Source organism: Fukomys damarensis, unplaced genomic scaffold, assembly GCF_012274545.1.
Source record: "Fukomys damarensis isolate Sample0158 unplaced genomic scaffold, DMR_v1.0_HiC HiC_scaffold_31, whole genome shotgun sequence".
Lineage (NCBI taxonomy): Eukaryota > Metazoa > Chordata > Mammalia > Rodentia > Bathyergidae > Fukomys > Fukomys damarensis.
The window spans coordinates 1,642,528-1,657,979 of record NW_022900943.1 but is presented as its reverse complement, the minus strand read 5'-3'; the positions used below and the strand labels follow the sequence as shown (position 1 = coordinate 1,657,979).

General features: G+C 39.4%; 1 protein-coding gene across 2 annotated transcripts in view; it reads left to right on the top strand.

Moving 5' to 3' along the window:
• Dennd4c (DENN domain containing 4C) overlaps positions 1-15,011 on the top strand; it is a 90,094-nt gene extending 75,083 nt beyond the window's left edge. Inside the window, exons 29-32 of one of the 2 annotated variants that reach the window (XM_010630913.3) lie at positions 109-202; positions 11,080-11,230; positions 12,760-12,824; positions 13,301-15,011. In XM_010630913.3, the coding sequence (XP_010629215.1) occupies positions 109-202; positions 11,080-11,230; positions 12,760-12,824; positions 13,301-13,437 (447 nt within the window). In that variant the 3' untranslated portion in view covers positions 13,438-15,011. Of the gene's footprint in view, positions 1-84; positions 203-11,079; positions 11,231-12,759; positions 12,825-13,300 lie in introns of both variants that reach the window. The other variant, XM_010630912.3, reaches the window with a different exon arrangement.
• Positions 15,012-15,452: the final 441 nt, after the last annotated feature.

Here is a 15,452-nt window from a genome sequence, read left to right as displayed (position 1 = left end):
TGAGAGAACACATTTGTTTTATGCAGATTGCTAGATCCAGGATAATTGTTTGGGATACTAATATTTTCTATTGATCACTTTTAGCTTCCTCTGTTGTCTCTGTCCCAGGATAGCAAACTTGTATATATTCAGCTGCTATGGGATAATATCAACCTTCATCAGGAGCCCGGAGAACCTCTATATGTCTCATGGAGGAATTCCAGTAAGTAAGATACAGCTGAAGATGTGACTTTGAAAATGCAGACTCAGGGCTGGGAATAAGCTCAGTGGTTCTGGTGCCTGCCTCACAAGCTCAAGGACCCGAGTTTGATCCCCTGTACCCCCCCCAAAAAAAAGAAAGTACAGATTCAGTGGGCATGGTGGTACGTGCTTGTAATTCCAGCACTCCAGGAGGCTGAGGCAGGGTGCTGTGCTATTAATCTAGCCTGGGCAAACTGTCCTCTTACGGAAGGTGTAGAAGGAAGGTGCAGGAAGAGGGTAGGTTGGGGGGAGGACAGAGACGGAGAGAGAAAGTTTTATTAGGGAGAGAGGAAGAAAAGAAAAAGAGGGAGAAAAAGAACGAACTTTGACATGCTCAAATACTCTGACAGTAGTGGATAAGCAAATTGTGATTTGTGGTACAATCCGTTCACATAAGTAATTCTTTTTTTTTTTTTAATTTTACTGGTACATTTAAGGTATAAAATATAATTCATCATTGGAAATTTGCACCTTTACATAATCCATCTCGGTTATTTTTTCCCCACTCCCCTGCCCTCCCTTCAACCCCTTCACTTCTCCCTATCTGCAAAGACTTTGTTTCCATTTTTTTCTCATGTTAATTCCATTCCCATCTTTATTTTCCCCCACCCCTCGCATTTCCCCTTCCCCTTTGCACCTTTTCTTCCTATTTCACATTATCTATTATACCTTTTAGTCCTTATTTTACACTTTGTTCCGCACACTAGAGAAACTATTTGGTATTTACCCATATGCATCCTGTTTATTTCACTTAAGAGTATCCCCTCAATATGCATCTGTTTAGTTATAAATGTCTCTAGTTTCTCATTCTTTATGGCTGAGTAGTACTCCATTTTATTTTTTTTAAAAACATATTTTCTTTATCCATTCTCCTGTTGATGGGCAGTTGGGCTGCTTCTAAGTTTTAGCTATTTAAAATTGTGCTGCTATGAACATGGGTGCACATCTATCACTGTGGTGTGATTCTTTTAATTCTTTGGGGAAGAAACCCAGCAGGGGAATAGTGGGGTCAAGTGGGACCTCCAATTCTTTTTCTTCGAGGTATCTCCACACTGATTTCCACAGTGGTTGCACCAGTCTACACTCCCACCAGCAGTGGAGCAGGGTTCCTCTTTTCCCACAGCCCCACCAGCATTTGTTGTTGGTTGATTTTATTCTTTCTGGGGTGAGGTGGAATTTCAGTGTTGTTTTTCTTTGCATCTCTCAAATGACCAGTGATGTTGAACATTTTTTCAAATGTTTATTTGCTATTTCTACTTCTTTGTCTGAGAAATGTCCATTTTTGGATTAATTTTGGGAGGTCTGGTTTTTTTTTAAGTTCTTTATATATTCTACATAGTAGACCTTTGTCTGAGGAAGAGCTGCTGAAAAGTTTTTCCCACATTGTGGGTTGTCTCTTCACACTTGGTTGTTTCTCTTGCTGTGCAGAAGCTTTTTAATAAGAAGAGATCCCACTTGTTGTTTTTTTTTGTGCTAGTTCACGGGCAACTGAGGTTTTGTTCGTAAAATCTTTTCCTGTACCAATGTCTTTAAGAGTTCTACCTAATCTCTCTTCCAGCTGGTTTAGTGTTTCTGTTTTAATATTTAGATCTTTAATCCATTTTGATTTTAGTTTAGTGCATGGTGAGACATACAGGTCTAGTTTTAATCTTTGGCAAATTGAAACCCAGTTTTTCCAGCACCATTTATTAAAGAGGGTCTCTTTCCTCCAGTGAGGATGGTTGGCTCCTTTGTTGAAGATGAGGTGGCTGAGTGTGTCTGCACTTGTTTCTGTATCTTCTAATCTGTTCCACTGGTCCTCAGGTCTGTTGCTTTGCCAGGATCATGTTGTTATCACAGTAGCTTTGTAGTATAGTTTCAAGTTGGGATTGTGATACCCCCTACCTTGTCTTTATTGCCTAGAATTGCTTTTGTTATTCAGGGTCTCTTGTTCCAAATTAATTTTTGGATTGTTTTTTCAGTGTCTGTGAAGTGTGCTGCTGGGATTTCAATTGGGATTGCATTGAATCTATATAGCAGTTTTGGAAGTATGGCCATTTTCTCTGTGTTGATTCTTCCTACCCAGGAGCAAGGGATGTCTTTCCATTTCCTGATACACTCTTCGTTCTCTGTTTTTAGTGTTGTTTTCAGAGTAGAGATCTTTGATTTCTTCTGTTATGTGGATTCCTAGGTATTTCCAATTTTTGGTTGTTATTGTGAAAGGAATTGTCCCACTTCTTTTTCTGTGAGTTTGTTTTTCATGTACAGGAAAGCTGTTGATTTTTTGTATGTTGACCTTATATCCAGCTACTTTACTGAATGTGGTTGTTAATTCTAGAAGACTTTAGTGGAGTTCTTGGTGTCTTCTGTATAGAGTACCATTTCATTTGCAAATAATGACAATTTCACTTCATTTCCCATCTTTATTCCTTTTATTTCTTTCTCTTGTCTAACTTCTGGGGCTTGTTTCCAAAACTGTATTGAACAAAAGTCGTGATAGTGGACAACCTTGTCTTGTTCCTGATTTTAGTGTGAAGGATTTCAGTTTTTGACCATTTGGTGTAATATTGGCGGTTGGTTTTTCATAGATGGCTTTTATCAGATTGAGGTAGAGACCATCTAGTCCAATTATTTGGAGAGTTTTTATCATAAATTGTGTTGGATTTTGTCAAATGCTTTCTCTGCATCTACTGAGATGATCATATGGTTTTTATTCTTGGCTCTATTAATAGTATATTACATTTATTTATTTATTTTTTGTTGTTGTTGTTTTTGTTACTGGAGATCAAATTTGGGACCTTATGCTAGTGAGGAAGGTAACAGAACCACTGAGCTAAATCCCCAGCCCAACATTTATTGATTTGCATTCCTGCATCCCTGTGATGAATCCCACTTGGTCAGGGTGTATGATCTTTTAATTATGCCCTGCATTCTGTTTGCGAGTATCTTACAAAATACTTTTGCATTTGTGTTCATTAGTGAGATTGGCCTGCAGTTCTCTTTTTCGGTTGGGTCTTTCTCTGCTTTGGGAATCAAGGTGAGGCTTGTTTCCAGGACTGAATTCGGGAGTATTGCTTCCCTTTCAATTTCACTGAAGAGTTTAAACAGGAGTGGCAGTAGTTCCTCTCTAAATGTCTTGTAGAATTCAGCAGTGAAGCCATCAGGACCTGGGCTTTTCTTAGTTGGTAAGTTCTTAATTACATTTTCAATTTCATTGGTTGCCATTGGGTCATGTAGAATTTTTAGGTCGTCTTTGTTAAAGTTTGGTAATTCATATGTACCTAGGAATCTGTCCATTTCTTCTGTATTTTCCATCTTATTGGCATACAGTTTCTTGAAGTAGGCATTGATGATCCTCTGGATTTCTTCTGGGTCCATTGTAATTTCACCCTTTTCATGCCTAATTGTATGGATTTGGGCCTTTTCTTCCTTTTTTTTGATAAGGTTGGCTAAGGTTTTCTCAATTTTGTTTATTATTTTGAAGAACCAACTCTTGGCTTCATTGGGTTTTTTTTTTTTTTTTTTTTTTTTTTTTTTTGTATTATTCTCTTAGTCTCCATTGCATAAATTTCTGACCTGATCTTTATCATTTCCTCCCTTGTATGAGCTTTGGGTTTGTCCTGCACTTCTTTTTCTAGAAGCTTGAGGTTGTGTAATTGAACTTGCTCTGTTTTCCTAATATGAGTATTCACTGCTATGAATTTCCCTCATAAGACTGTTTTCATTGTGTCCCATAGATTCCAATATGTGGTATTGTCATTGCCATTTAATTGTATGAACTGTCTGATTTCTTCTTTAATTTCCTCTGTAACTGATTGGTTATTCAGAAGTCTGTTGCTCAATTTCCATATGTTTATGAAATTCTTGCAGTTTCTTTTGCTGTTGATCTCTAATTTCATCACACCATGGTCTGATAATATACAGGGGATAACTTCAGTTCCTTTGCACTTACTTAAACATGTTCTATGATCGAGCATGTCGTCTGTTTTGGGGAAGGATCCATGTGCAGCTGAAAAGAATGTATATTCTGATTTTGTGGGGTGGAACACTCTAAACATCTGTTAAGTTCATTTGTTCAAGAGTTTGATTGAGTCCTACTATTTCATTGTTTATTTTTTGTCTGGTTGTGACAGTGGGGTATTGAGGTCTCCTACTTCTGTTGTATTAGTGCTTATATGATTTTTCATGTCCATTAGTATTTGTTTTATATAATTGGATACACTAGTGTTTGGTGCATATATATTTATGATTGTCATTTCTTCCTCTTGGATTGTTCCCTTTACAGGGATCTAGTGTCCTTTTTTGTCTCTCTTAATCAGTGTTGGTTTGAAATCCACTTGCTCTGCAAAGGATAGCTGCTACTCTTTTTTTGATTCCTGTCACATGCAGTATTGTTTTCCACCCTTTAACTTTCAGTCTGTAAATTTCTTTTTGAATTAAGTGTGTTTCATGTATGCAGCATATTGTTGGATCTTGCTTCTTGACCCATTCTGCCAGCCTGTTTCTTTTAATTGGTAATTTGAGACCACTGACATTGATGGTTATAACTGATACATACTGACTTAACCTTGTCATGACTTTATCTTTTTGTTGGATTCTCCCCCTTTGCATTTAGTTTCTTGTCGTGACTGATGGATTCATTCTGCTGGGCTTCTTGGGGTTGTGATCGTCATTGTCTTTTCCTAGGATATTGTTTAAAATTTTTTTGGGTGCTGGTTTACTATTCATGAAGTTCCTCAGGTGCTCTTTGTCATGAAAGTATCTTATTTCTCCATCCATTTTGAAAGATAGTTTTGCAGGGTACATCATTCTGGGTTGGAGGTTGTTTTCCTTTAGGGCTTGAAATACATCACTCCATGCTCTTCTTGCCTTGTGGATTTGTGTGATTCTGATGGGCTTTCTTTGTATGTGATTTGCTTCTTTTTCCTAACTGCTTGTAGAATTTTGTTCTTCTGTTGGGTTTCTGGAATCTTAACTATTATATGCCTACTATGTATAAATTTTTTTTATCATGGCTAGTTGGAGTCCTATAAGCCTCACTTATCTGTATGTCAGGTTCTTTTCCCCTATTTGGAAATTTTTCTGCTATTACTTCAGTGAACAGTTTATGTCTTCTGCACTCTCTCCTGTTTCTGCATTGACTCCAATTAGTTTTATGTTATTCTTTGAATCGTCTAGCAGCTGCTATATTGATCTCTCATGATCCCTTACTATTTTTAAGAAATTTTTCTTTTCCTGGTCACTGATTGCAATCCTATCTTTTATATCTGAAATTCTGTCCTTGCGTGGGCTCATTCTGCTGTGTAAACTTTCAGTGGAGTTTTTAATGTCTTGGAAATCTGTTTGCATCTGTTTTATGGATTCCATTTGTTTTCTGTGTTGGGATTCCATCATCTTTCTCAGCTCCTCTATTTTTTTTTGGTGGGGGTACTGGGGATTGAACTCGGGTCCTTGCACTTGCAAAGCAGGCCACCGAACCTCTGAGCTAAATCTCCGGCCCTCAGCTTCTCTATTTTTTAATCTGTGTCTGCTCTAGCTTTATTAATCATGTCTTGTACTGTGGGCACAATCTCTGCTGTTATCTGAGAAATTATTTCTGATTTCATTTTTTCCATGTCCTCTTTCGTTGCCAGTTCAGGGGGTCCAAGTTGAGTATCAGATTGTTCCATCTCGTTTCCCTTTGGGCTTGCCATAGGTGATCTGGAAGTCTGATTGTGAGACTTATTTCCATGTCTTCTCATGTCAACAGATGCAGCCTGCTGTGCCTTCGTTGAGGCAACTTTTTGCTCACCCAGTGGTCTTCAATTTTCAGGAATCCACTGAGCAGCCTTTACTCTGCTGATCCCCAATACACCAATTCCTGGGTTTAGAAAGGTGGCCTTCTGGATCCCTGAGCTGATTTGTTGACTGGGAAGGCTTCTGGCTGTGGTCTGTGCACCCTTGGGATGGTATCTATGTGTACCTCTCGCTGGGGCCCCTGTATAGCTGTTGTCTGAGGGCCTTTGGCTGAGGGCTGTGTATCCCAGTTCCTGTTGTCCATGTAGGCTTCTGGCTATGGTCTCCAGGAACTTATCAGTGGTATCAGGGTGAGCCACTGGCTGTTGCTTGTATGTCTGTGTAGTTCTTTTCCAGGTGGGCCCCTGGCTGTGGCCGATGGTCTGGGGCGGGACTCTGGATGAAGTTTGCACAGCTGTGCAGCTCTTTTCTAGGTGGTATGGCTTGGGCACGTGTGCCCACACCTTTGAGTTTGGGGCGGGGGCCCTAGCTGGGACCCACCTGCAGCTGCGCCATTCTGGTCCACACAGTTGCCTCCTGGAATGTGCACACACTAACCAGTGGCATGGCGGAACTCTGGATCACATAAGGAAGTCTTCTAACAAAGGATCAGTAAAGAAGAAGAGAACTGAAGAGATGAGAAAAACAAGTTATTTGATTTATTTAAAAATTTTTAATTTAATTCAAATTGGCTTACTACTGTACTGACCTATTCGGCTGTGTCAATGCTCAACCAGGTTGAAGAGTAACTTTTTTTGTAACTTTCTGTTTGGGTATTTCAAGGGTAAATTTTATGTAGTAGAAGAATAATATAGATATGTTGTACAGGGTCATTATTTCACTCGTGTCAGTGGGTGTAATTTCAAAAGATTCTGGCTTCATTTTTAATGTTTTTTATTTAGAAGATTTCTTAAATAAAAGCTGTAAAAAGTCAGGGTCACACACTTTCAGAAGCACATGCATCAGTGAGTACAGTGGAGGCCGGTGGAGAAGCGTGTGCCTGACATGAACAGGTAGCTCATGGAAAGGCGAGGGCTGCCATGACGGTGCTGCAGGCTGGTCCCCCAGGCTGGAGGCTGCAGTCCCAGGACCGTAACATGGCAGGTTTGACTTTTCCCGAGCCTGTTCTCGTTTGCTGCAGATTGCTGCCTTCTTGCTGGATTCACACATTGCGTCTCTGCCTGCACACGAGTGCACACCTGCTGTCCTCTCTTTATGAGGACATCAGTCCTTCCAGACCAGGCCTCCCCGCTTCCAGCTGCCTTCCACCTTCCTCCTTTGAAGGCCATGTTTCCAGATGAAGTCACTTTGCTGGTTACGGTGTCTACGTGTGAATTTGAAGGGTCAGGGCATGGTATTTTTATAACAGATTGAAAAGATGCTCAGTCACATTTTTAGTGAAACACTACTTTATTTAATTTTAAAAATGTATCCGAGCATGTTGGTGCGTGCCTGCACTCAGGAGGCTGAGGCAGGAGGACTGCTGCAAGTGCAAGTTTGAGGCCAGTCTGGGGAACATAGTTTAAGCCCAGCCTGAACTACAGTAGGGAGACCTTGTCTCAAAAAAAACAAACAAAACAGGAAATTTAAATTCACACTTGGCAAAAAGTTTTAAAAATTAACATTGTTGAAGATGTAAGGGAAGAACACTGTGATTTATTGTGAAAAGTAAAGTGACACATTTCTGAAGAACAGTGTGGCAGACATGCAAGTTTAATGTGTACATATGCTCTAACTCAGGAATTTCAGTAAGGCAATTCCATTCTGTAGAAATGCAGTAGAGAAGCTATCAGTACAGGAATGTTCACTTAGGGTTATGTGTAATGGTGACAGACTTTAATGTACATATTTGGCAGGAGAATCATGAGAAATCCACACTGGGAAACATTGGCAGCTGAGAAAGAGTCATTGCAGACAGGTGCCTGAGAGCCGGATGCCCACTTTCTTACTGAGTGGAAGAGTACAAGTTACACAGCAGCATATAATCTTTCCCCTTTGTTGTAGAAAAATAAAGCCAAAAACATTTATCTGTATTTCAGCCCGTGCATAGCAGCTGGGCTCTCTGGTGCACACCTGGGCTACTGAGATTGTCTCAGATTCTTCTCAGAAAGGAGAAGGCGTGGACACTTACACAGTAGCTGTGAGCTCCTGGGTTGAATCCCCAGTGTGGGGTGGAGTCCAAAAGATAAACATGAATCATGGAAACTGTCTAAACCCACTGAGTATGCGGCGCATATCGGAATCCCAGCTGCAGGGGCACCACACGCAGGAGGGGGACCCGTGGGGTCAGCCTTGCCAGCGTGGTGAGACTGACTCACAACCAAAGTGCTGGTAGCTCAGCAGCATGGTGCTTGCCTCATATGCAGGAGGCCCCGAGTTTAACCTCCAGTCTGGTAGAAGGAAAGAAAAACATCTAAAACTATATACCCCACAGTTAATAGTGGCTACTCAGTAAGGGAAAGAAAAAGCTCCATTTTTTTTTTTTTACTATTTTCTATTTTGTATTTTTTTAAATAATCTATCACTATGTAATTTTTAACTTAAAAGTGGAAGAAAAACTCGATACTGTCCCTTGAAATATGCCAGTCACAGAATATAATGAAATATGAGCTATTTTTGCCTTTTTAAAAAATTCTGATCATAATTTTGAATGTTTTTTAAGCATTAAGAACAAAATGTTGAAATTTATTTTAGAAAAGATTAGAATTTGAGCTGCCATTTTTTTAGTCACTTTCCTGTATCCTTTTTTTCTTTTAAACTAACAAGACAGCCTCCTAATGTAGTTGAGACTGGCCTCTTACTCAGTATGTGGCCCAGGCTGGCCATGAACTCTCAGTGATCCTCCTGCCTCAGCCTCCCAGATACTGGGATTACAGGCCTGCACCACCAATGCCCAGTTTCCTATATCTTTTGAAATAGGTGGTATTGTAAAATGTTGTAAAATTTGTGGTGGAAAAAATGTATATCTCTCAAGAATGGCCTTTAAAAAAAAAGCTTGTTTGGTTGCTTTAAGTGATGAACACACAAATAAGATATAGATATATATATCAATATATCTTATGTATAAATATATATAGAGAAAAATACATATGGGACACACACACACACACACACACACACACACACACAAACGTGACTTCTGGAATGACAATATGAACAGTTGTTCCTCTGACCCACTTTCCATTGAAACAGCCATAACTGGTGATCATTATTATTGTCCTAAGGCTATAGAGCAAATGAAGAAACATTTATTCAAGAAAATTGCCAAATCTCATTAAAAACAGCAAGGTTTTGGGCACATGCTGTGCTTCTCCCATTTGTCTTTCATGTATCTAAATTTCTAGGATCACCACTACTCTTTTGCTCTGGGGCCTTTGTTAAGGAAGAAAAGGGTTATTTGGATAATGCAGTAATCAGTCTGAGAGCCAAGCCAGCTCGTAAGTGACTAACAGGCAGGTAACATATGTACAGTAGCCCAGTGTGCCTTGGGTTCAGTCCCCAGTACTGCACAAAAACAAAACAACACACAAACATAAAAAGCAGTAAGAGGTGTCGAGGATGTAGAGACGTTGGAACTCACATATGTTGATCAGAATATGAAATGGTGCACCGGCTTTGGGAAACAACAGCTCTCAGAATGGTAGACAGTTTCCCTGTGTCCACACAAAACTAATACATGAATGTTCTTGATAGCATGTTGCATAATAGCTAAAAAATGGAAGTAACCTAAATGTTCATCGTTTCACAAGTGGATAAAATATGTTACAGCCATACCATGGATTTTTAATACACAGAAGCAGGAAGTAGATTAGTGCTTGCCTGTGGCTGGAAAGTTGAAGGGGGTGTGCCTGTTTTGGGGTGGTGAGAGTATTCTAAAATTGGTTATGATGATGGTTACACATTTAAAACCCGTTGTAGGCAGGCTTGGTGACGCACACCTACTATACTAACCAGCAGGAGCATTGCTACAAGTTCGAGGCCAGCCTGGGCTACATACATAGTGAGAGCCTGTCTCAAAGATAAAACTATTGTACACTTTCGTACACTTTCACTGGGCTAATGGTATGGTTTGAGAATTATACTTTAATAAAGTGCCATTTTAAAAATTGAGTTAAAGAAGAAATAGTGGAGTGGCCTAATATATTTGGGTTAGGCTCTAAAGTCATAGCGTAGCATGAAAATGGGGTCTATTCAGAGATCACCGTTTAGCTAGAAGAGCTAAGATCAAAATCCACAGCAGCCGGTATTTCCTCTTGCCAGTCTCATCACAGAACACTGTGCTGTGCCTTTAGGTGGTCATAAAGTATTAGTAGTTTATTTTGGAGCTGTGGTGTATGAAAAATACAACATTATGAGAGGCACTCAGAATGAAGCTGACTGGGGATTATTGGATACATAGTTCCAGTTTATGCTGATATGGGTAAAAGTAAGATTGTATGGTTCCTAGAATTCTGTATTGTTGACCAGTTTTTCCAGGCTAAGCATACAGGTTTTAATTTCTGTATGTTAAATATGCATAGATGATTCACCTCCACTCTACCATTGAAACACTTCATTTTGTTTTGTTTTGTTTTATTTTGGGTTTTTGTTTTGTTTTCTTTGAGACAGTGCCTCGTTACATACTTAAGGCTGGTTCTTGAACTTCCTGTGCGGCCCAGGCTGGCCTCAGACTCATGGCGATCCTTCTGCCTCACCCCCCTGAGTGCTGGGATTACAGACATGTACCACCCATGCCTGGCTTTGAAAGCTTTATAATCTGTGAAATGTGTATGAAGGTGTTTTTAGTAATTCTATTATTATTCTTGTTTCAATTAGGGTTAAAAAGGTATTTTAATAAAAAAGAACAAAAGCTGGAGTACCAGCTTTTACATCCAGTCTCAGATGGGAAGCTTTCCTTTGGGAAGGGAGGGACAGATCTCTTCTATCTAAAGGGAGCAGGAAGAATATTTTCTAGTTGGAACATTGTTACATAACTTAGCAAGTCAGAGGTGATACTCAGTAGAGAAAAAGAAAGTGACACAGCACTGGGGAGAAAGTTTATTAATAATTGGGGAAAACTTTTACTTATTATGTTCCTTTTATTAGATTCTGAAAAGAAACTGTGTCTTCTGTCTGAGGAACAAGAAGCAACAAGCACTTTAGTAGAAACCATCAGGCAGAGTATTCAGCACAACGATGTTCTGAAACCTATCACTCTGCTCTCCCAGCAGATGAAGCCAGATGTGAAGAGACAGAGGTAATAATCCAGTATCTTTTACTTGATGCTGTTTTTAGCTGGGAATGCACTTGTAATCCCAGCTAGTTGAGAACCTAAGGCAAGAGGTTTGCAAGTTTGAGGCCAGTCTGGGCAGTGGAGCAGGTCCCTGTCTGAGAAAGGGCAGGGATGTCGCTCAGTGGTGGAGTGCTTGCCTAGCTAGCAGGTGTTCCTGGACCTGCCCTTCACTTCTTTTTTAAATCCTGTACCTCTAGTAACAGAAGTATATACTCCTTGTCAAAACAGTGACAAGTGCTACCCTCATATGCATTTGTAATGGAGCACAAGCACATAATAAAATGTCTGGTAGAATAAATTTTGGGAAGCTGAATCAGATGTGTTCAGTATACTGTGTATTTCGCAAATACTGCCTCAAAAAGGGAGATACGATCAAGCATTTCAGACATTGCTGCTCTTTCCAGGGTCTCAGCGTCTCCTCAAGAATGGCATCTTTGAAGATAATCTCAGGAGTAATAGGGCAAGAATTGGTAATGGAAATAGATGGACCCATGTGGGATCCCCTCTGTTGAGGTAGCAACGGCCTCCACAGTGTAGGGAGCAGCCTGCTTCGTGAGTCTGTGGTTCCTGGGGAAATAATGTTGGAGATGTGACGTTATGGCCTCTGGAGCTTCCAAAGAAAGCTGCATGGTTGTTACTAGAATCAATACTACCTTCTGATATATTCCCTCTAAATCTATTCTAAGTTTTCCGCCAAATCTTTTAACAGATTTTTTTTTTTTTTTTGGTACTGGGTATCAAACTCAGGACCTTGTGTTTGCAAGGCAGGCAGCAGAACCACTGAGCTAAATCCCCAGCCCTCTTTTAACAGATTTTTAATGTTCATTTATAACATTTTTATGTTCACAAATCAAATAAAGGTGGTTTATGCTTTCCTACTGGGTTACCACTTTTTACATTGTTTTTATTCAGTGGTTTTAGACCCTTGAACTCAGTACATTAATCTGTTATTTCCTTGAATGGCAAAAGATGAGAGAAAACTCTTTTGTCAGTTGGAATTAGAAATTGGAGTTGAAACAGTTATGTGTTCTGTTGTTAGCCTGGGCCTTGCACATGCTAGGCAAGTGCTTCACCGAACTATACCTCTAGCCCCTATTAGCTTTTTGTAAAACTTTAAAAGTTTGTTTCTGGTCTTTTTTTTGTTTTTCTTGTTTTGAGACAAGGTCTCACTGTGTATCCCAGCCTTTCCTCAAACTCACTGTGATCTTCTTGCCTCAGCCTCCAAGTGCTGGAATTAAAAATGCTACCACACCTGGCCAAAATTTTTAAAATTTGAGAGACTCTCAGCGTGGTGCAAAAATCAGCTCTTCACCCAGCTGATGTGTGATCTTATTACCACTGGTATAGCAGCAGTCCGGATGTAGATGTAGTACAAAACTGGTAACGAGACTTCAGCACTTAACCCTGCTTTCACCATTTTAAAAAACTCTGTCTGTGTACATGCATTTGTATGCTGTTTACCCATTAACTTTTTAAATGTATTTGTTTTATAGGAGTTTATACAGAGAAATCCTCTTCTTATCACTGGTGTCTCTTGGAAGAGAAAATATTGATATTGGTAAGTTGGTTAATTGACTAACAAGGGGTTTTTAGTTTTATTTTCAAAGGTAATTTTTAAAAATTATATATAGCTGGTATAGCTGCGCATAGTGGTGCACTCTTGTAATCCTAGTATTCAGGAGGCTAAGGCAGGATTGCTGAGAGTTCGAGGCCACTCTGAACTACATAGTGAGTTCAAAGACAGCCAGGTACATAGTATGACCCTGCCTGCAAAAAAAAAAGACATAAATGTGGCTGGTGGGCTTCGGGTATAGCCCAGTGGTGCGGCATCTGCCTGTCATGCCGAGGCCCCAGGTTCAGCCCCAGCACCAAAGGAGGCTGAGGAGAGGACTGTAGCTGGTGTGTAAGTCCTTGCCTCTGAAGAGTTCTACCGTTTAAATATGTACTTGAAGTACACATATTTTGATTTAGAACCATTTTTAATGCAGTTTTTAAAATTAAATTACAACTGTATTTTTGAAAATGTTTTTTCAGAGGCATTCGACAATGAATATGGAGTGGCATACAACAGTCTGTCTGCACAGATTCTGGAAAAGTTACAGAAGATCGATGCCCCACCAAGCACCAGTGTGGAGTGGTGTAGAAAGTGTTTCGGAGCACCTCTCGTGTAAATAAGACTCGTTAGCGCTGGGAGAGTTGATCTGGAATCGTTCAAGGCTTTTTCACAGTCCTAAGAATTGGTGAAAACAAATGAAGTAATGAATTGTAATTCACTGAATCGTCTCAAAATGTAAAAGGCCATTAACATACCCTGAGGTTCATTGATGTTGAAGATTCTCAGCTTGTGCATGCTGCCTCTTCTGGAAATGGTTTTGGATTTCTCAGTATTTGTAGTAGGTTGGTAGTAGTACTGAGAAACTGTACCTATGCCAGGTGCCTGTTTATAATTGATTGAAGCTGTTAGGTTTGGGAGATGGCAGAGGAAACCTGCTACCCCAACACATGGGCTCTTTCAAGCACAAGAGCAATTCCTTGTGTGAGACTGTATAAATGTGGGGCTTTGTAGGTGTGTTATGTCAGTGTGTATTTATTAAAATTCTTAGACTGCATGTCGCAGTAGTTTCATGGTAGGGTCTTACTGCCTACTGGTGACGACTACTAAAATCATCTGTAGTCGTTAATCTCACAATTACCTGAATGCCTTGACAGTTGCCTTCCCTCTGACCTTAAATTTAATATATATCTTCCCCTTTTACATTATATATTATCTTGCATTATGAATTATATCTTAACTATCCAGGTACTTCCCTCCTTCTGTCCTCTTCCAATACCATGTTAATTTGCAGTGGCTTTAAAATTGGCATGAGTCCAACAGTTAAGATGAAATAAACTTCGTAACTACACTTACTTGTAAGTTATGCTTAAAGTGCTAAGGGGTGTATTATCTTCAGTCCTGAAACCTTTGTTCAGGCATGTAAATTGTTGCTATTAGTCACATAAAAACCTGTGGGATAGCTGGGTGTGGTGGCCCATGCCTGTAATCCCAGCACTTGGGAGGCTGAGGCAGGATTACCACAAATTTTAGGCCAGCCTGAGCTACACAGTGAGATCCTGTCTCAAAAAAACAGAACAAAAGACCTGTGGGATAAACTTGCACTGCACACAGAAGTTGTATTCATGTGTCATATTTAATTTGTATGTTCATGAGTAAAAATGTGTATTTGTAAATACTATTTTTTAGGTTGAATCAATGAAGTCTTAAAATTTTGAAGCTTACGGAGCTCACTGCCTGTGGGGTTATGAATACCATGGCCTCACATGCCTCACTTTGACTTTTATCACGCCTTTTGTTAAAAGTATCCACGGGACAGTAAGTTTGCCTTAACTCTCTGCATGGTTTAAAATGCCGATTGCTGAATATGTGCATTTATAATAATTCTGCAGATGACTAAATCACAAAAGAATGACTTTCATATACACATGTACAACCTTTTAAAAATTATTTTATGGATCTATCAGCATTTAAAGGGTTCATCTGACCTGTGTGGTGCAGGCTGAATTTATTGTCAGAATGCTATGTGAAAAGACTTCTTAGAAATTATATACAGTCTTATCGTCAAAGTAGACCTTTTGCACTATATAAAGAGTACATATTTTTGCAATTTACATTTTAACAGTGACCCAACAAATTTTGGAATACCTTGCATATAAAAAAATTGAGGTTGAATAAAATGAAGACTAAATCTTAGATTTTCCTGTGCTTGTCTGTTAAATTTTAAGTCTCTTGCAATCTGTAGTATTAATTTGAACTTGTGTGATTATTAGAATCCAGTATTGCTTTGCCATTTTTTTGTTTTCATAAGTGGAACAAAATTGTTATTCGCCAAAATACTTCCTGTTTACAAACATCTGTGATGGAGATTTCTTTATACATTTAAAATTTAAAAGCAGCCGGGCATGGTGGCACATGCTTGCACTCGGGAGGCTGAGACAGGAGAATCACAGTGAGTTCAAGACCAGCTTGTCCTATAAAGTATGAGTTCCAGGTCAGTCTCAACTACATAGTGAGACCCTGTCTCAAAAAAACAAAACAAAACAAAAACCAAAAAATAAATAATAAAAGCTGTATCGACTTTAAGGTAGTGAGTGTTTACATTTATCAAAGGTAGGAAAAAAGAATTATATT